Source organism: Manis javanica, chromosome X (genome assembly GCF_040802235.1).
Source record: "Manis javanica isolate MJ-LG chromosome X, MJ_LKY, whole genome shotgun sequence".
Lineage (NCBI taxonomy): Eukaryota > Metazoa > Chordata > Mammalia > Pholidota > Manidae > Manis > Manis javanica.
The window spans coordinates 97,796,724-97,822,612 of record NC_133174.1 but is presented as its reverse complement, the minus strand read 5'-3'; the positions used below and the strand labels follow the sequence as shown (position 1 = coordinate 97,822,612).

Sequence of the window (25,889 nt, the reverse complement as noted above, 5' to 3'; positions counted from 1 at the left end):
CCAATCTCTTCAATGTGGATGTAGATAATTAGCATTTGCAGTAACAGATTATTACCCAGATCATTTGATTTATTAAAATGACCCAATTTTGTCATGTGCTCCTTTTAAAAATGATTTCATATTTTTATGCAGCATCCTCCAGATACCCAGTAATAATCAACCCAAGCCCCAACTTGCACCTGATTTGAGACTTGAACACAGTTCCATTTGGAATCTTAGGGCTGGTTAGTTTTACATTCAGGTCATTCAGCACCTTTTACATTCCACTGTACTTCTCATCCCTGGCTAAACATTAGCATGCCCCTCTTAAACCCTTGTCATCTGTCCTCACAACTCTAGGACCATTTTTTTTGGTATCATTAATCTACAATTACATGAGGAACATTATGTTTACTAGACTCCCCCCATCACCAAGCCCCCCTACAAACCCTATTACAGTCATTGTTCTAGGACCGTTTTGATCTAAATTCTTTCCTATTTTCATCTCTACCCTATTTAGCTCTGCCTTTCTAGCTCCTTCAAGTGTGTCTGCTCTCTTGTGAATAATCCTTTTGTTTTGCATACACTGCTAGCTTTCTACACTGATGAACCAATGTCCTGTGCTTGTCTGAGACAACTTTACTCCACAATTTAGTTTTAAACCTTTACAGTAGTGCCCCCTGTGTCACATGTGCGTCATCCTTAGCTATCACCTCAGATGGAACCTAATTTGGTTAATATTCACTCCTGTGTTCCTCTCTCCATACTGCTATAACTTTCTTCCTTTACTTCCCCCTTCCGAAAAGTTTTCTAGATTTCTGGTTACATGACACATGCTTGACTGATGAAATTCCCTCACTTCCTCTTCATTGAAACTTTATACTAAAGTTTATGATGTGATCTTATAGTTCCTGACCCATGTGGATAAAATGGGAGTTCCTGTGGCCAGAATTCTCACCTGGCCCTGGTTGACTAGCTCACTGCACACCTGTGGGCAATACATGGCTGTTGACTTTATAGAAAGAGCTCCACCCAGTGCTCTGTGTGCGTCACGGTGGCAGGGCTGCAAGGCTGCAGGAGAGTAGAGCAGAGGCTGGAGTGGTGGCAGTGCCGAGGACAGAGGCCCAGAGGATGCTGTGTGGGATGACTGTGCAGAGAGGCCCAGAGGCAAGGGGAGAGACCAGCTTGCTGCATGCAGACTTGCTCTGAGTAAATGGGATTTTAGTGACTGACCTGCCACCTGGAAATAAAGTTGGGTATATCCCTTTTACCCCAAGAATGTTTTGCTGTCATTTTCTTTGGTCACATTGAATCCATAGTGAACTTGCCCAGGGTTGAAACCCATTGGCAAGACACCCATCTCACTCCTGATGATACCACTTGTCCTTCAGTTAATCCCAGTAGAGGCAACTCATCCTTCTGTACCCCACATGTATCAGGGCTCTAAGAGGTCTCCTCACTCTTACCTGATTGTTTTCAGATCACCTTTTCCTCAGCCTCAAAAGAAAACCCATTTCTTGGAGATTCATGGCAGTCAAGAGACTGGTGGCAGTTGGTTTTATCACTGTCTATTCTTTCCCTCCCTGTTTGGTCATGGACCAACCTTCTAGTCATTCCCTGACATATATGAAGACTTGGCCATTTGGATCACAGTCATCCTGTCTACCCTAAGTTCTTCTATCATCCAATACTCTTGCCTCCTTGAATTCACTTTCAGGGACATTTACCTCCATTCCACTTTAGTCACTCCATGGCCATGCCTCTGGACATTACCATCATCCTGATCTGCTCAACTTCTGAAATCTTAACAGAAATGCCTCGCTTTCTGATTGCCTACCCTGTAACCCTCCCTTTGATACTCCCACTTCTGCTCTTTGACTTCTGTGCTGTCATCTTCTACATTAACATCCATGTTGATGATGTTTCCAACACCCTGATCTCATAATTTCTTAACCTCTTCAGCTCCAATAACCTTAACACTTGTATTACAGTACTTTTACATTCTGCCTTCTAGCTGTATGCATATTGGTTCTCCCAACTACATTTTTCTCCTTGAGGACAATGATCTTGTTTTTGTACCATCTTTGTACAGTGCCTTGCATAGTATATGCTCACTAGAGAGGTAAGAGCATGGACTCTGGAGTTAGGTATTAGGGTTCAAAATTCAGTTTTGAACCTATTAGCTGTATGACCATGGGGACGTTAGCCAAACACTCTGTGCCTCAGTTTCCTTATGTATAAAGGGGGGATATTAACACTATGTACTTCATGCAGTTGTTGAAATTATTACACTTAGAAGAATGCTTGGCACATAGCTAGTAGAATACTTACTATTAACAACTGCCTTCATAAAGGGCAAAGAAAAACAGATTTTAATAGGAATTAGGTGCAATACTGAAAGAAAAAAGAGTTTCCATTATTAGGAATAATGATGCTAAGAGAGAGAGAGTAATTTAAAATAGAAATTGAAAGTAAGAGACTTTTTCAGCAATGTGGGGAAAATTGAAGCTCCTATGTTCAGGATCCTCACCTGAACCTAAACTACTTGATGATGTAACTGGCCTGTAGCTAGGCTACTGCTTCCACACCCTAGGCAATTAGCTATTACTGACTGAGTCACTACAAAAAGAGCTCTGCCCAGGGCTCTGGGTGGAGGCAAAGACAAGGAGGATTACAGACCTGCAGACTGTAGGATGCAGACATAATTCTAGTGCTGGACCTATTGCTGGGAGAACAAGCCAGGTAATAAACCCTTTCACCTCAACATTCCATTGTCATTCCTCAGTCTCACGAACTTGCCGGGGGCTGAAACCATTGGCAAGTGTGAAGAAAGTGAAGGTTCCTATGGTCAGGATTTTCACCTGGTTCGGATTGGCTTGTTCACTACACACGTGTGGACAATATGTTGTTATTGACTCTATATAAAGAGCTCCGCCCAGTGCAGCAGGAGAGCAGAGTGGCAGCGCTGAGGACAGAGGCCAAGAGGCAGAGACCAGCTTATGGCATGCAGACTCAGTCTGAGTGGACAGGATTCTAGTGATTGACCAGCCACCGTAGGAATAAAGTTGGATATAAACCCTTTCACCCCAAGAACATTCCATTGGCATTTTCTCAGTTTCACTGAATACATAGTGAAATTGTCCAGGGCTGAAACCCATTGGCAAGGTGGTAAGACAAACAAATTTTCATTTCCCTCTCTCTCTTTTGCATTGAGGATATGCCAATGTATTGCTTATTGCTGTAAATTAGTCTATTTGACCAGAGGGTGTCACTATAATTGCATGGTGAAGTCATTAGAAGGTCATACTGAAAATATTAAAAATTTGGATAAAAATGATACAGATCTACAAATCTGTCTTGCCAATGGGGTTCAGCCCCAGGCAAGTTCGCTATGGATTCAGTGTGACCAAAGAAATTGACAGCAAAACGTTCTTGGGGTGAAAGGGTTATACCCAACTTTATTTCCAGGTGGCAGGTCAGTCACTAAAATCCCATTCACTGAGAGGGAGTCTGCATGCAGCAAGCCGGTCTCTGCCTCTGGGCCCCTCTGTCCACACAGCTGTCCTCTGGGCCTCTCTGCACAGTCGTCCCACACAGCCGTCCTCTGGGCCTCTGTCCTCGGCGCTGCCACCACTCCAGCCTCTGCTCTGCTCTCCTGCAGCCTTGCAGCCCTGCCACCATGTCGCACACAGAGCACTGGGTGGAGTTCTTTCTATAGAGTCAACAGCCATGTTTTGCCCACAGGTGTGCAGTGAGCTAGTCTACCAGGGCCAGGTGAGAATCCTGGCCACAGGAACTCTCATTTTATCCACACTATTGCCCCAAATTTACTGTTCCACAGTTCTGTCAAAGGTCCTGATACTATCACCAGTTAGAAGTCAGGTTTGTTTAGTTAAGTCATGTTGTTTCCAGGTGCAGCAAGTAAAGTTCCCCCTGGCATATTTTATCAAAGTAGCTTCTGCATATCTAACAATTCATTACATGAGCAGGATACAGGATTTGCAAGGGTAAATGGAAAGGGATATGATTTATTTACATGAAATCCTTGCTGCCTAGGGAAGGTAGGCTTGAATGATGGAAGAGGGGTAGCTGGGTAAGAGGAATTAGGAACCAAGGATTTCTGTAAAGAGAGGTAGAGAGTACTTAAGAGGTACTAGCCTATGTTATACAATCCTGATGAGGCATTCCTAATAATTATAAACACACGTGCATGTGTGTAATCCTAGTAATTATCAGTAATTTGGGGGCAAATCAATGTCCTGGCAGCAAATCAAGGAAATCATATAAATAAATCAGGCAAACCATATAATAAATAAAACGTTAAAGCTTTGGTTTAAAGAGTTAAAGAATAGTTTGGTGAACAAAAAGCACATGTTTAGACTGTTACAAAATATTCCTTGATTTTTAAAATAAAGAAAAAAGGAGATAAAAATGTACTTCAAAGAGCTCATAGTGAATTTACTCATTTTGTTTTTTCCTGGAAACCAGCATCCAGAGGTGCTATATCTTTGGCTTCTTATAAAAATATAGACTCTTACACAGTTATGAATGTATGTGACCAGGTGGGGGACAGAAAATGGGCGGCACTTGGGAACCTATGTGAGATTATGAAAGAGAGCTACTAAAATCCTGTTATTGTAAGTCAGGTTGCGTTAAGGCTTGTGATATTTGCAGTTTCATGAAGTCCAAGCACATCCAAGGTATTTTCCAGACTAACATGTTATGTACTTTTTAGTACATTTCATGATTATACCAGTTTTAAAAATTTGGTCATTATTTTACTTGCAGTACAGTGTGATAGTCAAATATTTTGCTTATAAACCCATCTTTTTTGTCCATGTTTTTCTATTTTATATCTGTTTCTACATTTATTCTTTACTATTCACTATGGCACTTCATCTTGTTTTTTTTTTCATTTTGTTTTAATAAACAATTTTTCTAATTTGTGAAGATGCTATCAAATTTTGTGTCTTACAATCCAACATTCAACTTGGAATCATATGTACAAGCAATGACAAAGTTTTCAATCCTTTTATCCAGGGAACTAATAAAATTATATCTGAAGACAAAACAAAACTGTCCCTTTTACCTAATTGTTTCTATATATCACTATTATTTCCCCTAAGGGTCATATTCTACAATAGTGACTATATCTTCATCTGTATCAGTCTACATACATACATATATATTTATATTCTAGCTTTCCCTTAAGAATAATAACATTAAAAAGGCTTACTGAAATCCTGAAAGTTCATAAAGTGTATCTCCCATAAACTTACATCAAACAACAACACATTTCATGGTGGTACAGTGGGAGCAGCTTTTTAGTATAGTCAGGAAAAGTCAAGGATGTATGCTATTACCACTACTGAAGACCTAGACAATGGAGTAAGATGACTAGAAAGAATTAGGAGGTACAATTAATAAGAGATAAGGCAAAACTTTGTGGAGAAAATTGTCATTTATCTCAAAAATTTAAGAGAACCAGGAGCAGAGAACCAAGATGGCAGTGAGAGTAGAGCAGTGGAAATCTCTTCCCAAAACCATATATATTTTTGAAAATACAACAAATACAATTATTCCTAAAAGAGAGACCAGAAGACACAGGACAACAGCCAGGCTACATCCACACCTGTGAGAACCCAGCGCCTCGCGAAGGGGGTAAGATACAAGCCGCGGCCCTGCAGCACCCGAGCGCCCCTGCCCCCAGCTTCCGGCGTGAGGAGAGGAGTCGGAGTGGGGAGGGAGAGGGAGCCTAGGACTTCTAAATAGCCAGCCCCAGCCATCCACACTGGAGCGCAGACACACAGTGTGTGCATGGGGTGCTGGAAACTAGGGAAAGAGGACAGTAAGAGTGGGTCCCGCAGCCAGCGCCCCTGGGACAAAGAAAAGTGAGTGCTTTTTGAAAGTCTTAAAGGGACAGGGACCCCACAGCTGGATGGAAGCATCCCGGGACACTTAGCCCAGCAGCTGGGAATACCAGGGAACACCGGGCGCCCTAATCCCCTGGGCAGCAGCACAGCTCGGAGGCCCCTCACAGTGATAAACAGCCTCCTGCCTGTTCTCCCTCCGATGCTGCTCCACCATATTGGAGAAGCAGCCTGAGGCTGGCCACGCCCACAGCAACCTCAGAGCTCCACAGTGGCTGGGCTAGAATTAAAAACCCCGCCTGCATGTGGCTACCCAGCACAAGCCGCTAGGGGTCTCTGTTGTCCCAGGAGAGTAAGGCCACAAACCAGCAAGAAGGGACTTTCTTTTAGCCAACACACATGCCAGCTACCCACAAATACCTCTCTTGCCATGAAAAGGCAGAAGAATTTGATACAGACCAAGATCACAGAGGCAAACCCTGAGAAGGAGACAGACCTAACCAATCTCCCTGAAAAAGAATTAAAAATAAAGCTCATAACCATGCTGATGGAGCTGCAGAGAAATATGCAAGAGCTAAGGGATGATGTCTGGAAGGACATTACAGAAATGAAACAATCTCTGTAAGGATTTATAAGCAGAATGGATAAGATGCAAGAGGCCATTGATGGAATAGAAACCAGAGAACAAGAATGCATAGAAGCTGATGCAGAGAGAGATAAAAGGATCTCCAGGAATGAAACAATATTAAGAGAACTGTGTGACCAATCCAAAAGGAAGAATATCTGCATTATATGGGTACCAGAAGAAGAAGAAGAGAGAAAAAGGGATAAAAAGCGTCTCTGAAGAAATATTTGCTGACAACATCCCCAAACTGGGGAAGGAAATAATCGATCAGACCACGGAAGTGCACAGATCCCTCAACAGAAGGGACCCAAGGAGGACAACACCAAGACACATAATAATTAAAATGACAAATATCAAGGACAAGGACAGAGTTTTAAAGGCAGCTAGAGAGAGGAAAAAGGTCACCTACAAAGGAAAACCCATCAGGCTATCATCAGACTTCACAACAGAAACATTACAGGCCAGAAAAGAATGGCATGATATATTTAATTCAATGAAAGAGAAGGGCCTTGAACCAAGAATACTGTATCCAGCACGATTATCATTTAAATATGAAGGAGGGATTAAACAATTCCCAGACAAGCAAAAGTTGAGGGAATTTGCCTCCCACAAACCACCTCTACAGGGTATTTTAGAGGGACTGCTCTAGATGGGAGCACTTCTAAGACTAAATAGATGTCACCAGAGAAAATAAAATCACAGCAAAGAAAGCAGACCAACCAAATACTAACTAAAGGCAAAAAATAAAATCAACTACCCACAAAAGCAGTTAAAGGAAACACAAAAGAGCAGAGAATAAAACAACCAACATATAAAGAATGGAGGAGGAGGAGTAAGAAGAGAGAAAAATAAAGAATCACCAGACAGTGTTTAAAATACCTCAATAAACGAGTTAAGCTAGACAGTAAGATACTAAAGAAGATAATCTTGAACCTTTGGTAACCATGAATCTAAAGACTGCAATGGCAATAAGTGCATATCTTTCAATAATCACCCTAAATGTAAATGGACTGAATGCACCAATCAAAAGAGACAGAGTAATAGAATGGATAAAAAAGCAAAGACCATCTATATGCTGCTCACAAGAGACTCACCTCAAACCCAAAGGCATGCACAGACTAAAAGCCAAGGAATGGAAAAAGATGTTTCATGCAAACAACAGGGAGAAAAAAGCAGGTGTTGTAGTATTAGTATCAGACAAAATAGACCTCAAAACAAAGAAAGTAACAAAAGATAAAGAAGGACATTACATAATGATAAAGGGCTCAGTCCAACAAGAGGATATAACCATTATAAACATATATGCACCCAACACAGGAGCACCAACATATGTGAAACAAATACTAACAGAACTAAAGGAGGAAAGAGAATGCAATGCATTCATTTTAGGAGACTTCAACACGCCACTCACTCCAAAGGATAGATCCACCAGACAGAAAATAAGTAAGGACACAGAGGCACTGAACAACACACTAGAACAGATGGACCCAATAGACATCTATAGAACTCTACATCCAAACGCCACTATTTACAATAGCCAAGAAATGGAAGCAACCTAAGTGTCCATCAGTAGATGAATGGATAAAGAAGATGTGGTACATATACACAATGGAATATTATTCAGCCATAAGAAGAAAACAAATCCTACCATTTGCAACAACATGGATGGAGCTAGAGGGTATAAATAAGCCAGGCAGAGAAAGACAAACACCACATGACTTCACTCATATGTGGTGTATAGGAACAAAGAAAGACTGAAGGAACAAAACAGCAGCAGAATCACAGAACCCAAGAATGGACTAATAGTTACCAAAGGGAAAGGGACTGGGGAGAATGGGAGGGAAGGGAGGGATAAGGGTGGGGAAAAAGAAAGGGGGTATTATGATTAGCATGTATAATGTGGGGGGGGCATGGGAGGGCTGTGCAACACAGAGAAGATAAGTAATGATTCTACAGCACCTTATGCTGATGGACAGTACTGTAATGGGGTTTGTGGGGGGGACTTGGTGAAGGGGGGACCCTAGTAAACATAATGTTCTTCATGTAATTTTAGATTAATGACAAAAAAAATTAGTATCTTAAAAAAAATTTAAGAGAACCAATGGACAGACTATTAAAAATAATGGGAGTTCAACAAGGTGGTCAGATGCAAGATCAACATCAATAATGATAGAAGATCAATTTCAATAGCTTAGGTATCAGCAAAAGTTATGTTCACTGAAGTATGTAAAACAGCAGAGTTGAAAAAACCTAAATGTTCATTAATAGGGAAGTGGTTAAATAAATGATGTATGTACGTACACTATGCAATACTATGCAGTGGTTTCAAAGAATGAATTAGCTCTAAATGCAAATTTATTGACATGGATAACTCCAGTTGCTACCATTGAGTCAAAAAAGCAAGCTACAGATAACTTTCATTACTGTTAATAAGTCACAAATTTACTATGTATTTTCTATAGACATATATGTGAAAATTAATAGAAAAAAGTGAAAAGTTACCAACTCAATGAATAACATTAGTTATCTCTTGGGAGAGGACTGACATTTGGGTGGTAATCAAGGGGGACTTAACTGTTTTTCTTGAAAGGTGAAAGTATTACTTGTATACATAAAATTAGAACAATTTTAAAATGGCAATAGCTTGCTGAATTCACATAATCAATTTCATTTAAACATGTCCATCTTTTCATATATAAAAAGGAATTTCTTTCTAGTTTCTTAAACTTTGATTCATTCAACAACTAGTGAAGACCCTGCACTATGCTCAGAACAATGGATACTATTGCAAGTATGACAGACATGGTCTGTGCCCTCCTGGAACTTACAAAGTGGGAGAGGCAGATAATAAATAAAAAAAATAATTACACACTATAAGAGATTTAAACAGGAATGAGCAGTGGGTTTTGATGGAAAATACTGTGGTTAAGAGAGACTTGGAAGAAGAGACATTTATGCTGGGATTTGGAGAACCTGTTATGTGTGATAGTGATGGTGGTGATGGGGAGAAAAGCAAGTAAAGGGCATTTCACACAAAGCTTCATTTGTTGAAGAAAATATGAAGGTCAGAGTGGTTAAGCATTATGAGAGAGAGGGAAAGTGGCACTGCTGGGCTGGAAAGGTAGGCAAAGGCCAGATTGTGCAAGCCCTTTTAGGCATGTTAAAGTTTAGATTTTATTTGAAGAACAATGGGAAGTCATTAGGGGGGATTTGAGAAGAGGAGTGATGTGATCTGACCTATAGTTTTAGAAGATTACTCCAACTGCCATGTAGAGAAAATGGGTAGGCAGCAAGAGTGGAAGCAGGAGCCCAGGTTGGAGGCCATTTGTAGTAGTCAGTGTGAGATGATAGTAGCTGGCACTAGACCAGGGGAGGTGCACATGGTTCTATTTTTGTAGGCAGCATTATGTGAGAATATGAAAGAGAAATGACAGAGGGAATAGCAAGTGCAAAAACTTGCTCATATTTCTTTATTGATTTAGAAACAGAAGACCACAGTGGTTTAGGCATAGTAATATGGAATAGAGGGGATGGAATTAGGTCTGATCATATAGGGACTTGCATAACATGGCATGGAAGCTGGGTTTTATTTTAATTGGGACTGAATTACATTTTCCTGTCACTCTGGATGCTGGTCAAAGACAAGACTCTAGAGGGGCGAGAGTAGCAGGGAGAGCCGTTGGGAAGCTATTCAGCGGTCCAAGTGAAAGATGATATTGGCCTGGGCTTGGATAGAAGGAAGCAACAGAGGTGAGAAAGTGGAAAGATTTAAGAAATGCTGGGTGGTCAAATCAACAGGACTTTATGTTTAATGAGATGTGGGAGTGAAAAAGAGGAAGGTATCAAGTAGTTTCAGGCTCACAGGCAGGGAAAAGTTTAGTGGAATTGAGCGACTGAAAGGAACCCAGTGTGGCTAGAGCTCAGTGAGGGACAGGGCAGGGAGGTGAGAGATGAGGTTGGAGTGTAGGCAGGAACCAGGTGTTTCAGGGCTGGGTAAGGGCATGGAAAGGAGTTTGAATTTACTCTAAGTGCTATGGGAAGCTACTGAAGGATTTTAATCAGGGTGTGATTTTTCTAAAAAGCCATTTTGACTTCAGTGTGGGGATTGGGCTTGGAAGGGGACAAGAGAAGCAGGGAGATCAGTTAGGAAGTTATTGCAGAGGTCTGAGGATGAAGTCTTGGGGATGGATACAATCAGACAGATTTGATTCATTTAAAGTATAACTGATTAGTTTTCTTGAACTAAGATGTTCTTTATTTATATATCTGAATCTAAGCCTTATTGAAGCTTTTATTATTTTCTTCATTTATGTAATGTTTTTATCTCTCCTCTCATTTTTAGAAAAACATTTTTATAAAACATGTGAGTTTGCTGTGCTGTGTACCTGAAACCAATATAAGATTGTGTATCAACTATACTTCAATAAAAAAACCATGTGAGTCTGCTGCTCTGATTAAAACCTTCCTTAGCATGAACTTAATTGCTCTGGAATTGGTGGTTTTGGGGACTCTGAAATGCTGCAAACCTCACCCTGTTATCCACATTATTGGACACAGTCAAAATTATAAAAATGTAAGAACCATTTTTTCCTTCCCAAATTACTGACTTTGCTGAAATTAATTACATTCAAATCTAAGAATTTCTAAGCATTACTTAAGGCAATTTATGTAGTAATGGAACCTTTAACTTTCAAAAACCTGTTTGCTCAGCATGTAAGTACTTAACATGTTCGTATTTTCTGCTTTAGTAACTGAGGAGTCCTGACTTTTCTTGCACACCTGGGACAGAACTTGATGGTTATCTCTGAAGCATTTGGAAAGGGTCATCAAGATGTTACATAATTATGTACAGACATCATAAGCATATCCTTCTATTTCTATCCCCATAAAATACCAAGTCATTTGGAAATTGCCAAGCAAACTGGGAAACCTTGAACTAAAAGTTTACCTATAGGCTATACATTATTCCTTCTCAGTGGGAGCTCTTCTCAGACAGAAGCAGTCCCCTTCAGAAAAATTCTGCTAGAAGGGTGGTTATACATAGCCTGGGCCTAGGAGTAAGGCCATTCTGTAGCCACATCAGGAAACCAAGAGAGGAAAGAGGTGCAGAAGCATCCCTTAGGTTTGTTGGGGACCTTGAAGGAAGCCTATTAAGGGATGGGGAGGCACAGAAATGTAAAATGGGGGAAGAGAGGGTATTTGCACAACAGTAGGGTGTGGGCGTATTGTAATGTCAGTGAAAAAGAGACAAGCAGTCCTTGACATCTGGGACCTGGCCTGGCACTACCAATCGGGCCTTGGTGTTTTCTTGTTGAACATAGAGAGTTTCACAAAACATCAACATCAGAGAAAGTCATTCTGTGACTGTGATGGATCAAGACACAATACCACCCCATAATCATATCTGAACATAGTCAAAATACAACTAGATAGATTTGAGATTCTTTTTGATTAATTTTCTTGAATTAAGCATTTTTTTATATAATATGACTCTAAGCCTTATTGAAGTTTTGTTAGTGTCCAGTGTCCAACCCACAAAAACGAACCAATCACAAAAATGTCCAGTGTCTAGCCCACACTGTACTAAGGAAGTAGGTTCCTTAGAACAATGTCCCACCCACCAAAGTGATCAGTCATCTTCCATACTGGCCAAGATGACTTACAATTGCTTCTTTACCAATTACAGCTGCATCTTTGAGTTAGTCTTCCCCACTTACAAATCAGTTTAGAAATCCAATCACAGAATAACCCCCACTTCCTGAAAGCATCCAAATCTAGAATAAAGCCAGTTAAAGTAACCAACTCAGCTTGGATTTCCTAGGAATTTCCTGGTTTTAGCACTGAAAGTCCCATGTGCCGGGAAATCCTTCAGTTTCAAGCATATAGGGATGGCTGGTCAATGACCTGCTTCCTTAAACCCTCCTCAAGTCATCTAGAGCAAGCCCAAATCCTGTAAGTCCTTTCTAACACCCTCTTATTGAGATGTCCCATAGTTTCCCACTGTGTGCATTCTCCTTTTGCTGCAACAAGAACCCCAGCTTTTTCAACTGCAGGTCTGTTCCTAGTGGCCTCTGGTTGGAGGCCTCTGTTGACATCAGTAAGAAGTGAAGAGGCACAACGTTCTACAGAGGCTAGGAAGGCCTAGCGTGGAAAATAGGACTGAAGCAATGAAGAGGTAAGGGGAACTGGGAAAGAATGAAAGGTGCCAAACCCTAAGGGGGCTACAGTGTGATTTCTAAAAAGTTTGGTTTTTCAGTAGTGATAAAAGGTAAGGGGATGGGAGGTGAGAAGGAAGTGTTGTTGCCCCATCCTCTGTGCCTAAACAAAACACTAATGAAAAGGGGGAGAAACAAAATTTTGGCTTATGTTATAAAATAATGACTCAATCTTTAATGGTCTGGAGGCTGATCATAATGTTTTCATATCCACAATTGCTTTCCTATGTTTCTCAACTGTATCAAGTAATAGTTTCTATATAAAGGAAATTTTGGGGAAAGGAAAACTCCAATGACATATTAGTTGACAGGTCTTATAACTGCAAAAAACTGCACTTAGCATCTTAATTCTTTGGGGTTGAAATCATTCAGTGTTAAAGATCAATATTCATTAAATAAAATAAAGCCCCTGGAACACTGCCTGACATATAGTAAATGACAATAAATATTAATTATTACAGATACTATTATTATGCTATCTTTTTAAATGTGCTTATTTTAAAACAGGGGCAATGCTATAGTTTTAAAAAATGTGTTTCATCATGTAGACTTCATTATATTGGAAGTATATATTGAATAATAAATATAGCTGTGCTGTTTTTTAAACTTTGCTCAGAACCATATGTTCAAGTGACATTTACTGTAAGTGACCTTTGGCAAATATTTTAACTTCAGTGGCGGGTACCTACATTCCACTAGATGTTGGTCCCTACTGCATGTTGCAAAACAAGTTTTGAAAATGGACTACTATTTAGTTTGGTACTGTTTATACTTGAAAAATAGCAGGGGAGTGAACAGAGTATGACCATCCATATAAAAAGAAACAGAGTACTCTGAATCTCTAAGTTGAAACAAAGTAGGTTCCTTAGAACAAGTTTGAGTTTTAGTTTTCGTGAGAAAGCTCCCTCATTTTATTTTTACAAAAATAAAAGTCACTTGTAAAAAGAAGGAACATGCTGGGAATGCTTATGAAGTGCTCTTAAGTTCAAAAGAAAAAAATGTGAGTGCCTGAGTTCTGACAAAGTCCAGGATATGTTACAAAAGGTAGCAAGTAGAATTTTGTATGTTTCAATAATTTTGTACTGCTGAAACACAATTTTACCTGTTTTCAAAACCTGGAGAAACAAGCAGCTTGTTTTTCAAACTTTAGTACTAAATTACCACATTGTATGTATATAACCTGTGTGTTCCAGTCACTCTGCTATTCTTAACACAAATTTGATTTTCTCTCTTTTAAAATTCTGAAGTATGTTTAATTTACATTAATTTTCTCAGAGCCCAACTTTGGTGGTAACACCAATTATCCTGATACTGTGTTCTGCCAGCTTTTACCCTATTTGAAATTATTACCATTTTTTTTTCTTTGGCCAAGTCTGGGGCCAGAAATACCCATAACCACCCACATTACAGAAACCTTGGGTCAGAAGTCTACTTCTCTACTGGTTTAAAAACCATTTATTTGGGACATGGCACTTTTTACAAAATAAATAAAATAAAAACAGTAATTGTCAGAAGTCAATTCCAAAACGAAGTTAATAAACCACATGATTATATTTACTTAAAAAGTCATAAGTAAATATTTCTAAAGGAAATGTTTACTTTTGATGTAAATTAGTGTTATTTCTGCCATATACTTTTCAATGTATAATGTTCTTAAGAGTAGATGTAAATGTGTTAGTCCCAGATTCAAATTTCACATGCATACAGCAGATAGTCAAATTCTCATTTCTGTAAACATTTTGTACACTTACAATATGCTGTTGTTTAATTTTAATAATGAATTAGTTTTGCAGCTACCGCATACTTGAATGCATACACTTTGTGCATGAGAAAATGTATCAAACTGAAAAGTACAAATTAACAATGAAATTAAAATGTTTGTTTTCTTTAATATTTATAGGTAAAGGCACATTTTATTAAAAAGCAATTATATAATATGCACTGAGAAAATAACAGCTAACAAAGTCCTGGAAGAAAACAAGAACCATTTCATTAATTGCTTTTGTCCTTGAAACAAATGAATTATGAACAATTAAGTAATAGTAAAGTAATTCCAAGTAGCTATGGGCAAGAAATTTTGAAGTAAAATTGTTTTACAACCTCATTGCCGGATTCTAATGCCATTTTAAGATAAACATATTAATCCTCTTTGGGAATTGATTCTTACTTACCAAAATTTGCCATCTGTATCGTCTGGTTGCCAGTCTCTGGACCATTGTAAATCACAACAGCATCAGCATTTCTTCTGCTGGCTGTTTGAATTTTTTCTGAAAATGTACAATTACCTCTTTCTATGAGTGCAATCCATGGATTCTTAGTATTAGTAAACTCAGTGTTGTAGTCACAAGCTTGGTAATTATTGTTCTTAGGAATGCCCACCACCCCCATAGCATTAGCCACTGGTGAGGCTAATCCGTAAACACCACAATCACAAGTCTCCGTTGTAGAATAGTTGCTGGTTTCATTGTAATAAGTCACCGTAACATAGGCATTCATTGAAAAAGACGCTGTGATTTCAAATAAAAAGGTAAAAATTACAAGCAGCCGAAAACAACTGGACCTATTCACTTGGTTCATTGCTCATTCATTTGAGCATAAAATTTAAGATGTCTGCTGGTATTCCCACCTATCAGTCACCATTTGTCCACTCAGGTCCCCACGAAGCAGAAGTTTGAAATTTCAGTTGCAAGTAGGTAACTGATCTCACCTCTAGCAACATAAGCTCTGAATACAGCGGCTCTATTTCACTTTAGTTATCTATCTTCCCCTTTACCTGCCCCTCCTCCAACTGTACACACAGGTAACCCTTAACCAGGACTACCTTAGTAATAAATAACACCATCAACATTATTCTACATGTCAACTTATCAGGATTGGATGACTTCCTGCCCTGACATTTTTTTCTCCTTACTGTTTCAGCTAATGCACTTTCATAAACATGGAGTGGATTGGAACGAGGAACTGGACTCTTGGGAATCCCACATGACAAGGCTGAAAGTCACCTCTCTTAGAATATCTAAAACACCAAACTGGTTTTCCAAGCCCTGCTGAAATATGCTATCAACCAGTTCAGCAAGGAGTAAGTTAGGATCTATAATTTTAATTGCAATAGCATTAGTAGAATTTATTTTATAGCTTTTTTCCCCCTCTTATTTCCTTGTGGAATTTTTCTTAACAGGATCTCCAAGGAATATCTTCTGCCACCTTGTTTATTCGTTAAAAGGTAAACATGTTTCAGTGGCTAGAGAGCCTTTCAAGTACAATGCCTTGCCCAAGGTCGGCACTCAAATATTTGTTGATTGATACCTATGAACTGCTGTATTCCATTAATTTTTGTGCCCCATGTGTTATACTCTAACAAAAGACTGTTCAAGGTTTAATTTTTAACATTTAGAATTCTTAATTCTAGTTCTTTCAAATATATAGACAGATTTATTTCATTGCATCCTTTATTGAAAGCTGTTTTTAATCAGGAGTATATTGGACAGTCGGACATATATTGGTATGGGGTCAACTGTTTTGGGCAAGTTGCTAGGATAGGGTGATTGCAGTGTGTGCCAAGGGCTGATGAAAGAGTGGTTGTATGGACAAAAAGATCAACAAAGATATCAGGAGTCTGATTGGGTCAAGAGTCAACAAACTAGAAAAACAGGCATCAGAGAAGCAGAAAGACACCAGGTCAAAAAGAAGGCAGGCATAATTGATAGTCCGAAGTCTGGAATCAGGAAGACTACTAGAGTTAAAGGGACAGGGCAACTGAAAATAGGCAAATAGGAGACAACTGTTGAGGGAAATGATCAACGAAGCTATTTCTTCTCCCTTTTTCTTGTCTACTCTTTGGCATCTGAGATATTAGTGTGGGAGTGGACCCTGCAGGTGGGAACCAACAGTCAACATCGCTCAGTAGAGGGAAGGAATTCAGGGAATCTGCAGTAGAAGCTGATGAACAAATCCCAACAGATGTACAATACAAATATAAGCCTTTCTATCATATTACAGCTGTCAATTACTTATCTGTGTATCCCCTCCCCCACAGTACCTGGCATTAGTAGCACCTTACCTATGGTAATCACTTAATAGTCATGGAATTGAACTGAAAAATTAAAAGGTCTTGTGTATCAGCTAATGGTCTATTAAAGAGTAAACACGAATAGTTTATAATTTTGCTATGAGCACTAGCATTTTGATGTTAAAACTTGTAATACAGCCTGTACTCACTAGACAAAAAAAGCCATCAAACTGTAAACAGAAGTCTTATTATTGTCAAACCATTAGTTTGCTGATTGCTAATAGATGTCTACAATAAATTCAACATGCAAATAATTAGTAAAGTCCTAGAAATTTGATTTAACCTTTTCTACCAGTTATTAAATTGCTTCTAAAGGAAAAACTTCTCATGAAACAGTTTAAAAGCAGATTAGTGAGAAGTTAAATTCATTAGAAGTCAAATTTTGTTAAATAATCTTAACATAGCAGCTTTAAATCTTCACACTGTATTTTTTACACAAGTTAAATAATTATATGCCTTAAAAAATGACAACTTTCAAACGCTTTGTGGCAGTACTGGTGTATTAAGAGAACTTTACTATTTAAATTGCTCTAGAAGTTGAAGAGCATGATTTTGTATGGTAACCAGCATTACATACCTTGTGGATAAGTGCTTTTATGTTTTCTTTTATGACTTTCAGGGAGAGTTCTAAGTTACAAAGATAGTTTTAAAAGTGTTTTAAAAATTTGCAGATTAGTAAAATTAGTCCTGGAACAATAAATACTCATTAACACAATTTTCCTGTTAATTCTTTTTAAGGTAATTTGCTGGAGGATAAGTGGTCTAGTGTTATTCTGTATTTTTAAAGTTTTGTCTGTGGAACACTACATTAGACGCACTTGGAAATTATTAAAAATGAAGATTCCTGGGTCCCACCCCAAATCATCCTGAATCAGGATCTGTAGGAAATATCCAGGAATTCACATATTAAAAAAGCTCTGCAGGTAATTTTTGTGCAGTTCACAATTAAAGAACTTTAGACTATACTACTTATATGTGATGAATAGTACATAATCTAGTTCTAATTTTGACAGATTAGCTGCTGTTATTTTATTTCACCCTCAGTGTGCTTCAACTCCCAATCTATAAAGGTTTGATGTTTATTTGTACTTTGGGTGGTGCTCTGAACATTTTTGAAGTTATCTTACAAATCGAAAGTTTGCACAAGCTGGCTACAACAGCTAGTATTATATTCTCTGGAAAATATAAGCTTCTCTGGGACTTCTTCATTTACATAATAGAAGATGGTAGATTAGAATTTATTTACCTAACAGGTCTTTTCCAGATCTGACATGCTAGAATTCCATGAAAATGAAACTTGTTTAGAAACTATCAATTTTTAATTTTTAATTAATTTTTGAAACTCTCCAGGTGATACCAGTATGTAGCCAAGTTTGAGAATGACTGCTATATAGTACTGTTTCAAACACTTGGTGCCCAAAGTCAAATATGCCTAGGACAATAGGACAGCAAAAATACCTGAAAGTCATCTACATTTTACTTGGTTACTAAGACATTCTCTTTGTGATTTTGGGAGGTGGGGAAGGAACTTTTTGACTGTTTGAATTATTATTTTTTTTTGAGAGGGCATCTCTTATATTTATTGATCAAATGGTTGTTAACAACAATAAAATTCTGTATAGGGGACTCAATGCACAATCATTAATCAACCCCAAGCCTAATTCTCATCAGTCTCCAATCTTCTGAAGCATAATGAACAAGTTCTTACATGATGAACAAGTTCTTACATAGTGAATAAGTTCTTACATGGTGAACAGTGCAAGGGCAGTCATATCACAGAAACTTTCAGTTTTGATCACGCATCATGAACTATAAACAATCAAGTCAGATATGATTATTCGTTTGATTTTTATACTTGATTTATATGTGAATCCCACATTTCTCTCTTATTATTATTATTTTATTTATTTTTTAATAAAAAGCTGAAGTGGTAGGTAGATGCCAGATAAAGGTAGAAAACATAATTTAGTGCTGTAAGAGGGCAAATGTAGATGATCAGGTCTGTGCCTATAGACTAAATATTAATCCAAGCTAGACAAGGGCAACAAAACATCCACGGATGCAGAAGATTTCTCTCAAAACAGGGGGGGGTTAGGTTCTAAGCCTCACCTCTGTTGATCCCCAATTTCTCACCTGATGGCCCTCCTGCGACTGTGCCTGTCTTAGGTTGTTCCTCCCTTGAGGAATCTTACCCATCTCTGGCTAACCAGTCATCTTCCGGGGCCATACAGGGAAATGTATAGAATTATTTTTATTTCAGTGGGAATTTGTAAAGACGTAGACCATTAGAATCAGGCAAGGTGTCTGAATCTGCACTTTAATGTTCTCTCCAAAATGTATATGGACTATATCCACTTCTTTCAATTTCACTTGTCATCTAGCTGGTCCCCTTACTTTAACTTTGGCTGGTCTGAGGCTCAAAATAATGGTGGCATAAAGAAGACAGAAGTTTATTTTTCTTTCATGTAACAGCCAAAGAAGTCAGGCAGTACACAGCTGGTGCGGCAACTTCACAGGATCAGGGACCTAGGCTCCTACTAGCTGGTTGTGCTGACAGCCCTAGCGCAGTTGCTCTTCTCTGCATGATCCACGATGTCACACCACCATGCTCACATTTTAGCCAGAAGGAAGGGGGCAAAAGGGAAAGAAAGCATTCCCTTGTAACCTCTGAGGGAATGGTTCAGAAACAACATATCACTTATGCTCATTTCCCATTAGTCAGAACTTGGCCACAAGGCCATATCTAGCTACAAAGGAAGCAGGGAAATTTATTCTTTATTCGAGGTAGCCATATGCCCAGCTAAAAATTGAGACAACTGTTACTATAAAAATGGAGAATGGGTATTAGGGTACAACTAGCATTCTCTGCCAACCTGCTTATAATCCATTCTCCTTCCAGCAGACAGTGATCATTCTAAAACACAAATCAAATCATGGTGTATATTGGCCACAAAACCATTTAATGGCTTCCCAGTGCTCTGAAGATACAAACTAAAATCCTTACCATGGCCTGTAAGGCTCTGTATACCCTGCAAGAGCCCTTATCTATTTGTTTATCTCATCTTGTATCCCACTTTTTCTGTACCCCAGCTCTATCTGTTCTCACTCAAGTCCTCAAACACACCTTGAGCTGCAAGTCCTTTGCACCTCAAGTTCACTTCCTCAGGGAAAACTTTCTCAGGGAACACTTTCTCAGCAACTCCCTGCCCCTGCCTGGCCTCCTCTGTTAAAAATCTCTGATATAAACCACATATTTTTCCTCTGTGGCATTTATCTCACTTATTTGTGCAATTATTTGAATGTCTTACACAGAACTGCAAGCTCTATGAGAGTAGGGGCCATGTCTGTTTTTGCTTGTATTGTGTTCCTAGTGCTCACCCAGTGCTTGCTACAGAGTGGGCTTTAAATATTTGGATATATGCTGCAATAATTTGGCTAATTATTTTATAAGTACCAGGATTTAGAGAAGTTTATCTCATAGCGACTTGATACACTAATTGAGGTTTTATTATCCAAGTATTTTACTTTCTGCTCAAATTAAAGTTTAAAGAAACAGACTTTGGAGTTATAAGCCTGACCTTACAATTTAATTGCCTTGACAATTTTACATTAAATCATTTATGGGCATACCTCATTTTTTTTTTATTAAAGTATCACTGACATACAATCTTATATTGGTTTCAAATGTACAACACAAGGGTTCAACAGTTACAAGTGTTATTAAATCCTCAACCCTTTTAGTGTGGCTACTATCTATCAACATAGAAAGATGTTACAAAATTATCCACTATATTCTCCATGCTGTACTACTGTCCACATGACCAACTTATATTGTGATTGCAAATTATTGGGGTATACCTCATCTTATTGTGCTTATTCACAGTTGCTGCTTTTATTACAACTTGAAAGTTTGTGGCAACCCTGTGTTGAGCAAGTCTATCAGTATCATTTTTCCAATAGCATTGGATCACTTCATGTCTCTGTCACATTGCATAATTCTCACAGTATTTCACTTTTTCATTTTTATCATATTTGTTATGGTGATCTGAGATCAGTGGTTATAACTCTCTGAAAGCTCAGATTATGGTTAGCATGTACTGCTTTTTTAGAGAATGCTACTGCACTCTTAATGGATTGTAATGGAAACATAACTTTTATATACACTGGCAAACCAAAAGAGTCATCTGACTTGCTTTGTTGTGGTCATCGTTTTATTGTGGTGGTCTAGAACCAAACCCACAATGTCTCCAAGGTGTGCCTATAGTCTTTTTCTGTTTCAGTTCCCCATCTACAGCATAGATATTAAAGCCTTGTTAGGGGCAGCTGCTAGATCCTAAACTAATAGGAGCCAGACGCACTAATCTCAAAACAGCACCATAGATACCCCTGAACTCTTTTAAGAATGTTGCTTGATTTTCAATGAAAATGTGCATATCACTTAAAAAACATAAAATACTTCAGATTTTTGTTTTTTTAAAAAAATCACTGAATAGAATAGGCAACAAATTATAAAGAACACTAGCAGTAAAAAGAACTGGGAATAAAATACTTTTTTTTTACAATGAGCTGCTATAATTGATAATGGTCTAATCATAACTTTAAAATGTTCTTCAAAGAAAACTTTATTTTCATGAAGCACACGAATATAATACAAAGACATTTTTGGCATTCTAATAACTGTGTTAATAAACCAAAAGAATCAGAACTGGCTGGGATCATTATTTTGCTAATTTTACAAGTACGGAAACTAAGATCAAGCAGTTTAAGTGGCTTTCCATAAGGTTCCACAGGGGTTTAGGGACAGAACTGTGGCTAGCTTTAAATGTTTTTTCAAAATCTACCTGTTATCATTAGTATAAAAGAAAGCAAAACAGAGCTAGAAGAGGTATCAACATAATAGTGTAAGAATGAGGGATAATATGGTGTGTGGATGATATGATCAGGACCAAGAGATAAGTTTATATCTAATGTTTCTATTTTGGAAACCTGACACAAATATAATATAACTTGACTTAAATATAATCTCAAATACCTGAAATCTTAAAATAATCCCCAAATCATTTTTATTAATTTTAAATATTTTTTCCTAAAATTCCTAAAATTACTAAAGAAATGATTACTGAAATAAGCAGGACTAATACATAATTCACCTCCCATCAGTATACCTGCAAATTCCTGGGTAGGAATGCTTTAAGAAAAAAAAAAAGGAAATGTACCTGAAAAGATAAACAGTAAAATAACATCCAGCTCAAATATAAACAAGATAAATGACTTCAAAACAATAGAATTGATTATAATCTATGCTCCATATTGGCAGAAGGTATCTAGCATTAAATGTCAATGTTGCCAAATAAGGGTTTTAAGTTTCTTAAAAGCCCTTTTCTTAATATGAATAAAATGAATGCAGGCTAATTCCAACGAAGAAATAAAAGTGGCAGAAAGAACATGTGCTTAGATTCTTCAATAGCTTACCAAAGGGTTTCATTGTGTATATTTCATGTGCCATCTAAAATCAGAAACTTCAGTGAGAGACTGTGGTTGTCTTGTAGACTGTCATATTTCATAATTTACTAATTGATTTGTTAATAAGAAGGTAACATCACAGTGGTATATTTGCAATGCTTTGGAATTAATGAATATATAATGCCATTTGAAGATAAGTTCTTCTGATGGTAATTTGCTATTGTTCTTAGGAAACTGACATAGTAGCTATCAAATTATGCAACAGCCAGAAATGTGGACATAGATATTTCACTCCAAGTTTGGTTAGAAACATTACTAGTATATTAAATAAACTGCCAGGGAAGTTGTTTATAAAGATCCTACATTTAAAAAAATAACTCAGATTTCTCATTCCATATGAGAACAGAAATTACACCTTGTTCAAGTTGTAGTTTTGAAAGAGACTTTTTATGTCAGGTTCTTAGTCTATAGCTACTTAAATATTAACTTCTTCCCTTTATGTGGCACTAAAATTGAATTATCTTTTATGGTTTCACTTTTATGTGGAATCTAAAAACAAAACAAAATGCACAAAACTCATTGATACTGAGAAGCGACTGGTGGTTGCCATGGGGGAGGGGTTGGGGTGGTTGGGTGGGGAGTGTAAGGGGCCCTGATAAAGAGGCACAAAATCTCAATCATAATGAATTGCCTTTTAAAATTTATAATAGCTTAATACAAAAACCCAGATTTCACTTAAACAGTCCTCAACCCATATGAAGAATCATATTGGTTTCTTTAACAAGTACATGTACGTCTCTCATAATCCAGAAATATGGAGTAAAGACATCAAGTACATTCAAAATAAGACAGGAGACCAAAAAAGTTATTGTGCTTTAACTTCTTCAATATTACACTCAAAATTTTAACATGAGGATTCACTATTTTAATTAACATTTAAACCCAATTATAAAGAACAAAAGATTGAATACATTTACAAACAACTTCAGCATCTCTCTTTAGGTATGTAAGCTGCCCAATACATTTAAAATGTATAGCAGATGAAGTCACAGACCATGGGGCTAGAAGGAAACCCCACAAGTTAATGGCTTAACTACAATCAGATTCATCTTGATACAGAATAACTTTTAACTCGTGATGGTCTTTTTGGCTTATCTAATTGACCACAGATGTCAACCACAGGGCCTTGCAAATATGGAATAGCCATTTATAGTTAAAATAAAGTATAACAGACAACCAGAATAAAACCAATTCCCTTAGTTTCTGTTTTATACTTCCAAAATAAGCACTTAAAATGTTAATATGAGATAAAATTTCACTAAACTCACATTACATGTACCAGAATTACAAATGAACATACCAAGAATATAGACATACTGTAACCTCTGGCTTTGAGACCACACACTGGTCAAAACACTTAGAAATTCAAAGGATATGAAGCCAAAATAGGGAGTGGAAAGCCTTAAAACAATTCAAGTTAGCACACTCATTGTACAGCTGACCAAAATAAAGACCACAACAATTGGACCATAACAACCCATGGGTGTTTTTGAAAATAACAGAAACTACCTTATTTGTGACAAAGCAGGTTAACCAATTTAGGAGAATTTAATCTTCAATTAGCAATTCAACATTTCCCATTATAAGTGAATAAAAGTGGAAGGATGTTAAATGTCTACGAAAAGTTACTCTTGTAGTCAGGATGTCTAATGCTGAGGCTTTAGAATAAAGGTATACTTCACAAATAGAACAGTAAACACAAATTATCACTAAATTTTCCTGATACACAAAAATTGTTTTGATGACCTTTTCAGTAATGAATTTAAAATGAAGTATGTTAGCTCAAATACAACGTAAACATAAAACCATTTAACTTTAGAGCTTATGTAATATTCTTGCTGAGAGACAGTTATTGAAATTACAAACAAAATGATAGAATATCTTTAAAGCTGTGCCTTCTTTATAACCTGTAATAACTTCATTTTCCAATTTTTAAGAAGTATTATCTGGACTATAAATTTTATGCAAATAGACTTTTACTTTATTGTTACCCAAATTAGATATCCAAGATCGCAATGACATGCAGTCTATCCAGTTTACTTGCTGCTTTTATAACATCACCTAAAAGTAAAAAGCAGACGGTAAGTATTGTAAAATAGTTAAATATTTACCTGTCCTTCGTATCACAGAAGCTGATGGTTTTTTCCCTTATAATATTAACACTAGGCCTCATCTTCTCCCTCTTCCCTACAATTCATCACACACATTCATCAATGTTATGTTATAGTAACTTCTGCAGTTACTGTAGTAACAGTGAACACATCAAACAGATGCTACCAATAACGTCAAGATATGGGCTGGTACTACAAACCTGTATTTGGTTAGTTTTATTTTCTAATTTTTATTAGTGGAGCAAAGTAAATCTACACATTTTCAAGGTCATTTATATGGTGCCAAGTAAACAATTGATTGTTACACTTCAAAGAAGTAGAAGATACATTTACCTATTTTTTAATTTAATTGTCAATTATTTGCAAAATTTACAAGACAGAGCAAAATATATACATGGAATTAAAGCTTCTCTTAAAGTATATTTCCTCTGAAGTGGCTTTATTTTATTTTTATTTTGGTATCATTAATCTACAATTACATGAGGAACATTCTGTTTACTAGACTATAGTGGCTATACCAGTTCAAAATCCCACTGACAGTGTACAAGGGTTTCCTTTTATCCAAATTCACACCAACACTTGCTTTCTATTGTCTTTTGTTTTGGTATCATTAGTATACAATTATATGAGCAACATTGTGGTTACTAGATTCCCCCCATTATCAAGTCCCCACCACATACCCCATTACAGTCACTGTCCATCAGCGTAGTAAGATGCTGTAGAATCACTACTTGTCTTCTCTGTGCTGTACTGCCTTCCCCATGCCCCACCCCCCTACATTATGTCTGCTAATAGTAATGCCCCCCTTTTTTTCCCCCTTATCCCTCCCTTCCCACCCATCCTCCCCAGTCCCTTTCCCTTTGGTAACTGTTGGTCCATTCTTGGGTTCTGTCAGTCTGCTGCTGTTTTGTTCCTTCAGTTTTTTCTTTGTTCTGTACTCCACAGATGAGTGAAATCATTTACGAAGTGTCTTTATTAACTAACACTTAACTTTGGATACTATCAAGAAGCTTTATCAAAAATGGATCAAGTGAGTGACATCGCTGAAAATGGCAGAGTAGGAAACTTCAGGGTAATGTTACTCCACTAAAGCAAACATATAAGCTGGGAAAAACTCTCAAATCAACTTTTCCAGAACTCTAAAATCTAGACAAAAACTTAAAATGACCAGGGAAGAACTTAATGAAGAAAGAAGCTGCTGCATTGTGGTAAGAGTGTGCTGTGGGGTTTTAAATTGCTCGCCAACTTCCCATATTAAAAGCAGCCATGGAGATGGCATTTCACACTCCTGGTGAAGGCTGCTAGTACCAGAGGGAGAACACAGACCTTATTCTCAAAGATGTGGTTGTGTTTTGACTTGACATGCATTTCCCTCTAGGACAGATGCAAGGGCTTGTTTTTGTTTCATCTAATTTGGAGCATTCCCACCACTGGGGTAGCTTTCCCAGTGGCTTTTGCTGAAAGCAGATAAAGGCAAAAGCATTAGCCAGGGCAACT

The 25,889-nt window shown here is 37.6% G+C and overlaps 2 protein-coding genes across 2 annotated transcripts in view; both read right to left on the bottom strand.

The window, feature by feature from the left end:
- Positions 1-15,591, bottom strand: part of RNF128 (ring finger protein 128) — a 133,684-nt gene extending 118,093 nt beyond the window's left edge. Inside the window, exon 1 of the mRNA XM_017656003.3 lies at positions 14,861-15,591. Within this exon, the coding sequence (XP_017511492.1) occupies positions 14,861-15,266 (406 nt within the window). The 5' untranslated portion in view covers positions 15,267-15,591. The remainder of the gene's footprint in view (positions 1-14,860) is intronic.
- Positions 15,592-19,192: 3,601 nt separating this feature from the next.
- Positions 19,193-25,889, bottom strand: part of RADX (RPA1 related single stranded DNA binding protein, X-linked) — a 78,415-nt gene continuing 71,718 nt past the window's right edge. Inside the window, 2 exon segments of the mRNA XM_073227525.1 lie at positions 19,193-24,280; positions 24,282-24,342. Coding sequence (XP_073083626.1) covers positions 24,214-24,280; positions 24,282-24,342 — 128 coding nt within the window. The 3' untranslated portion in view covers positions 19,193-24,213.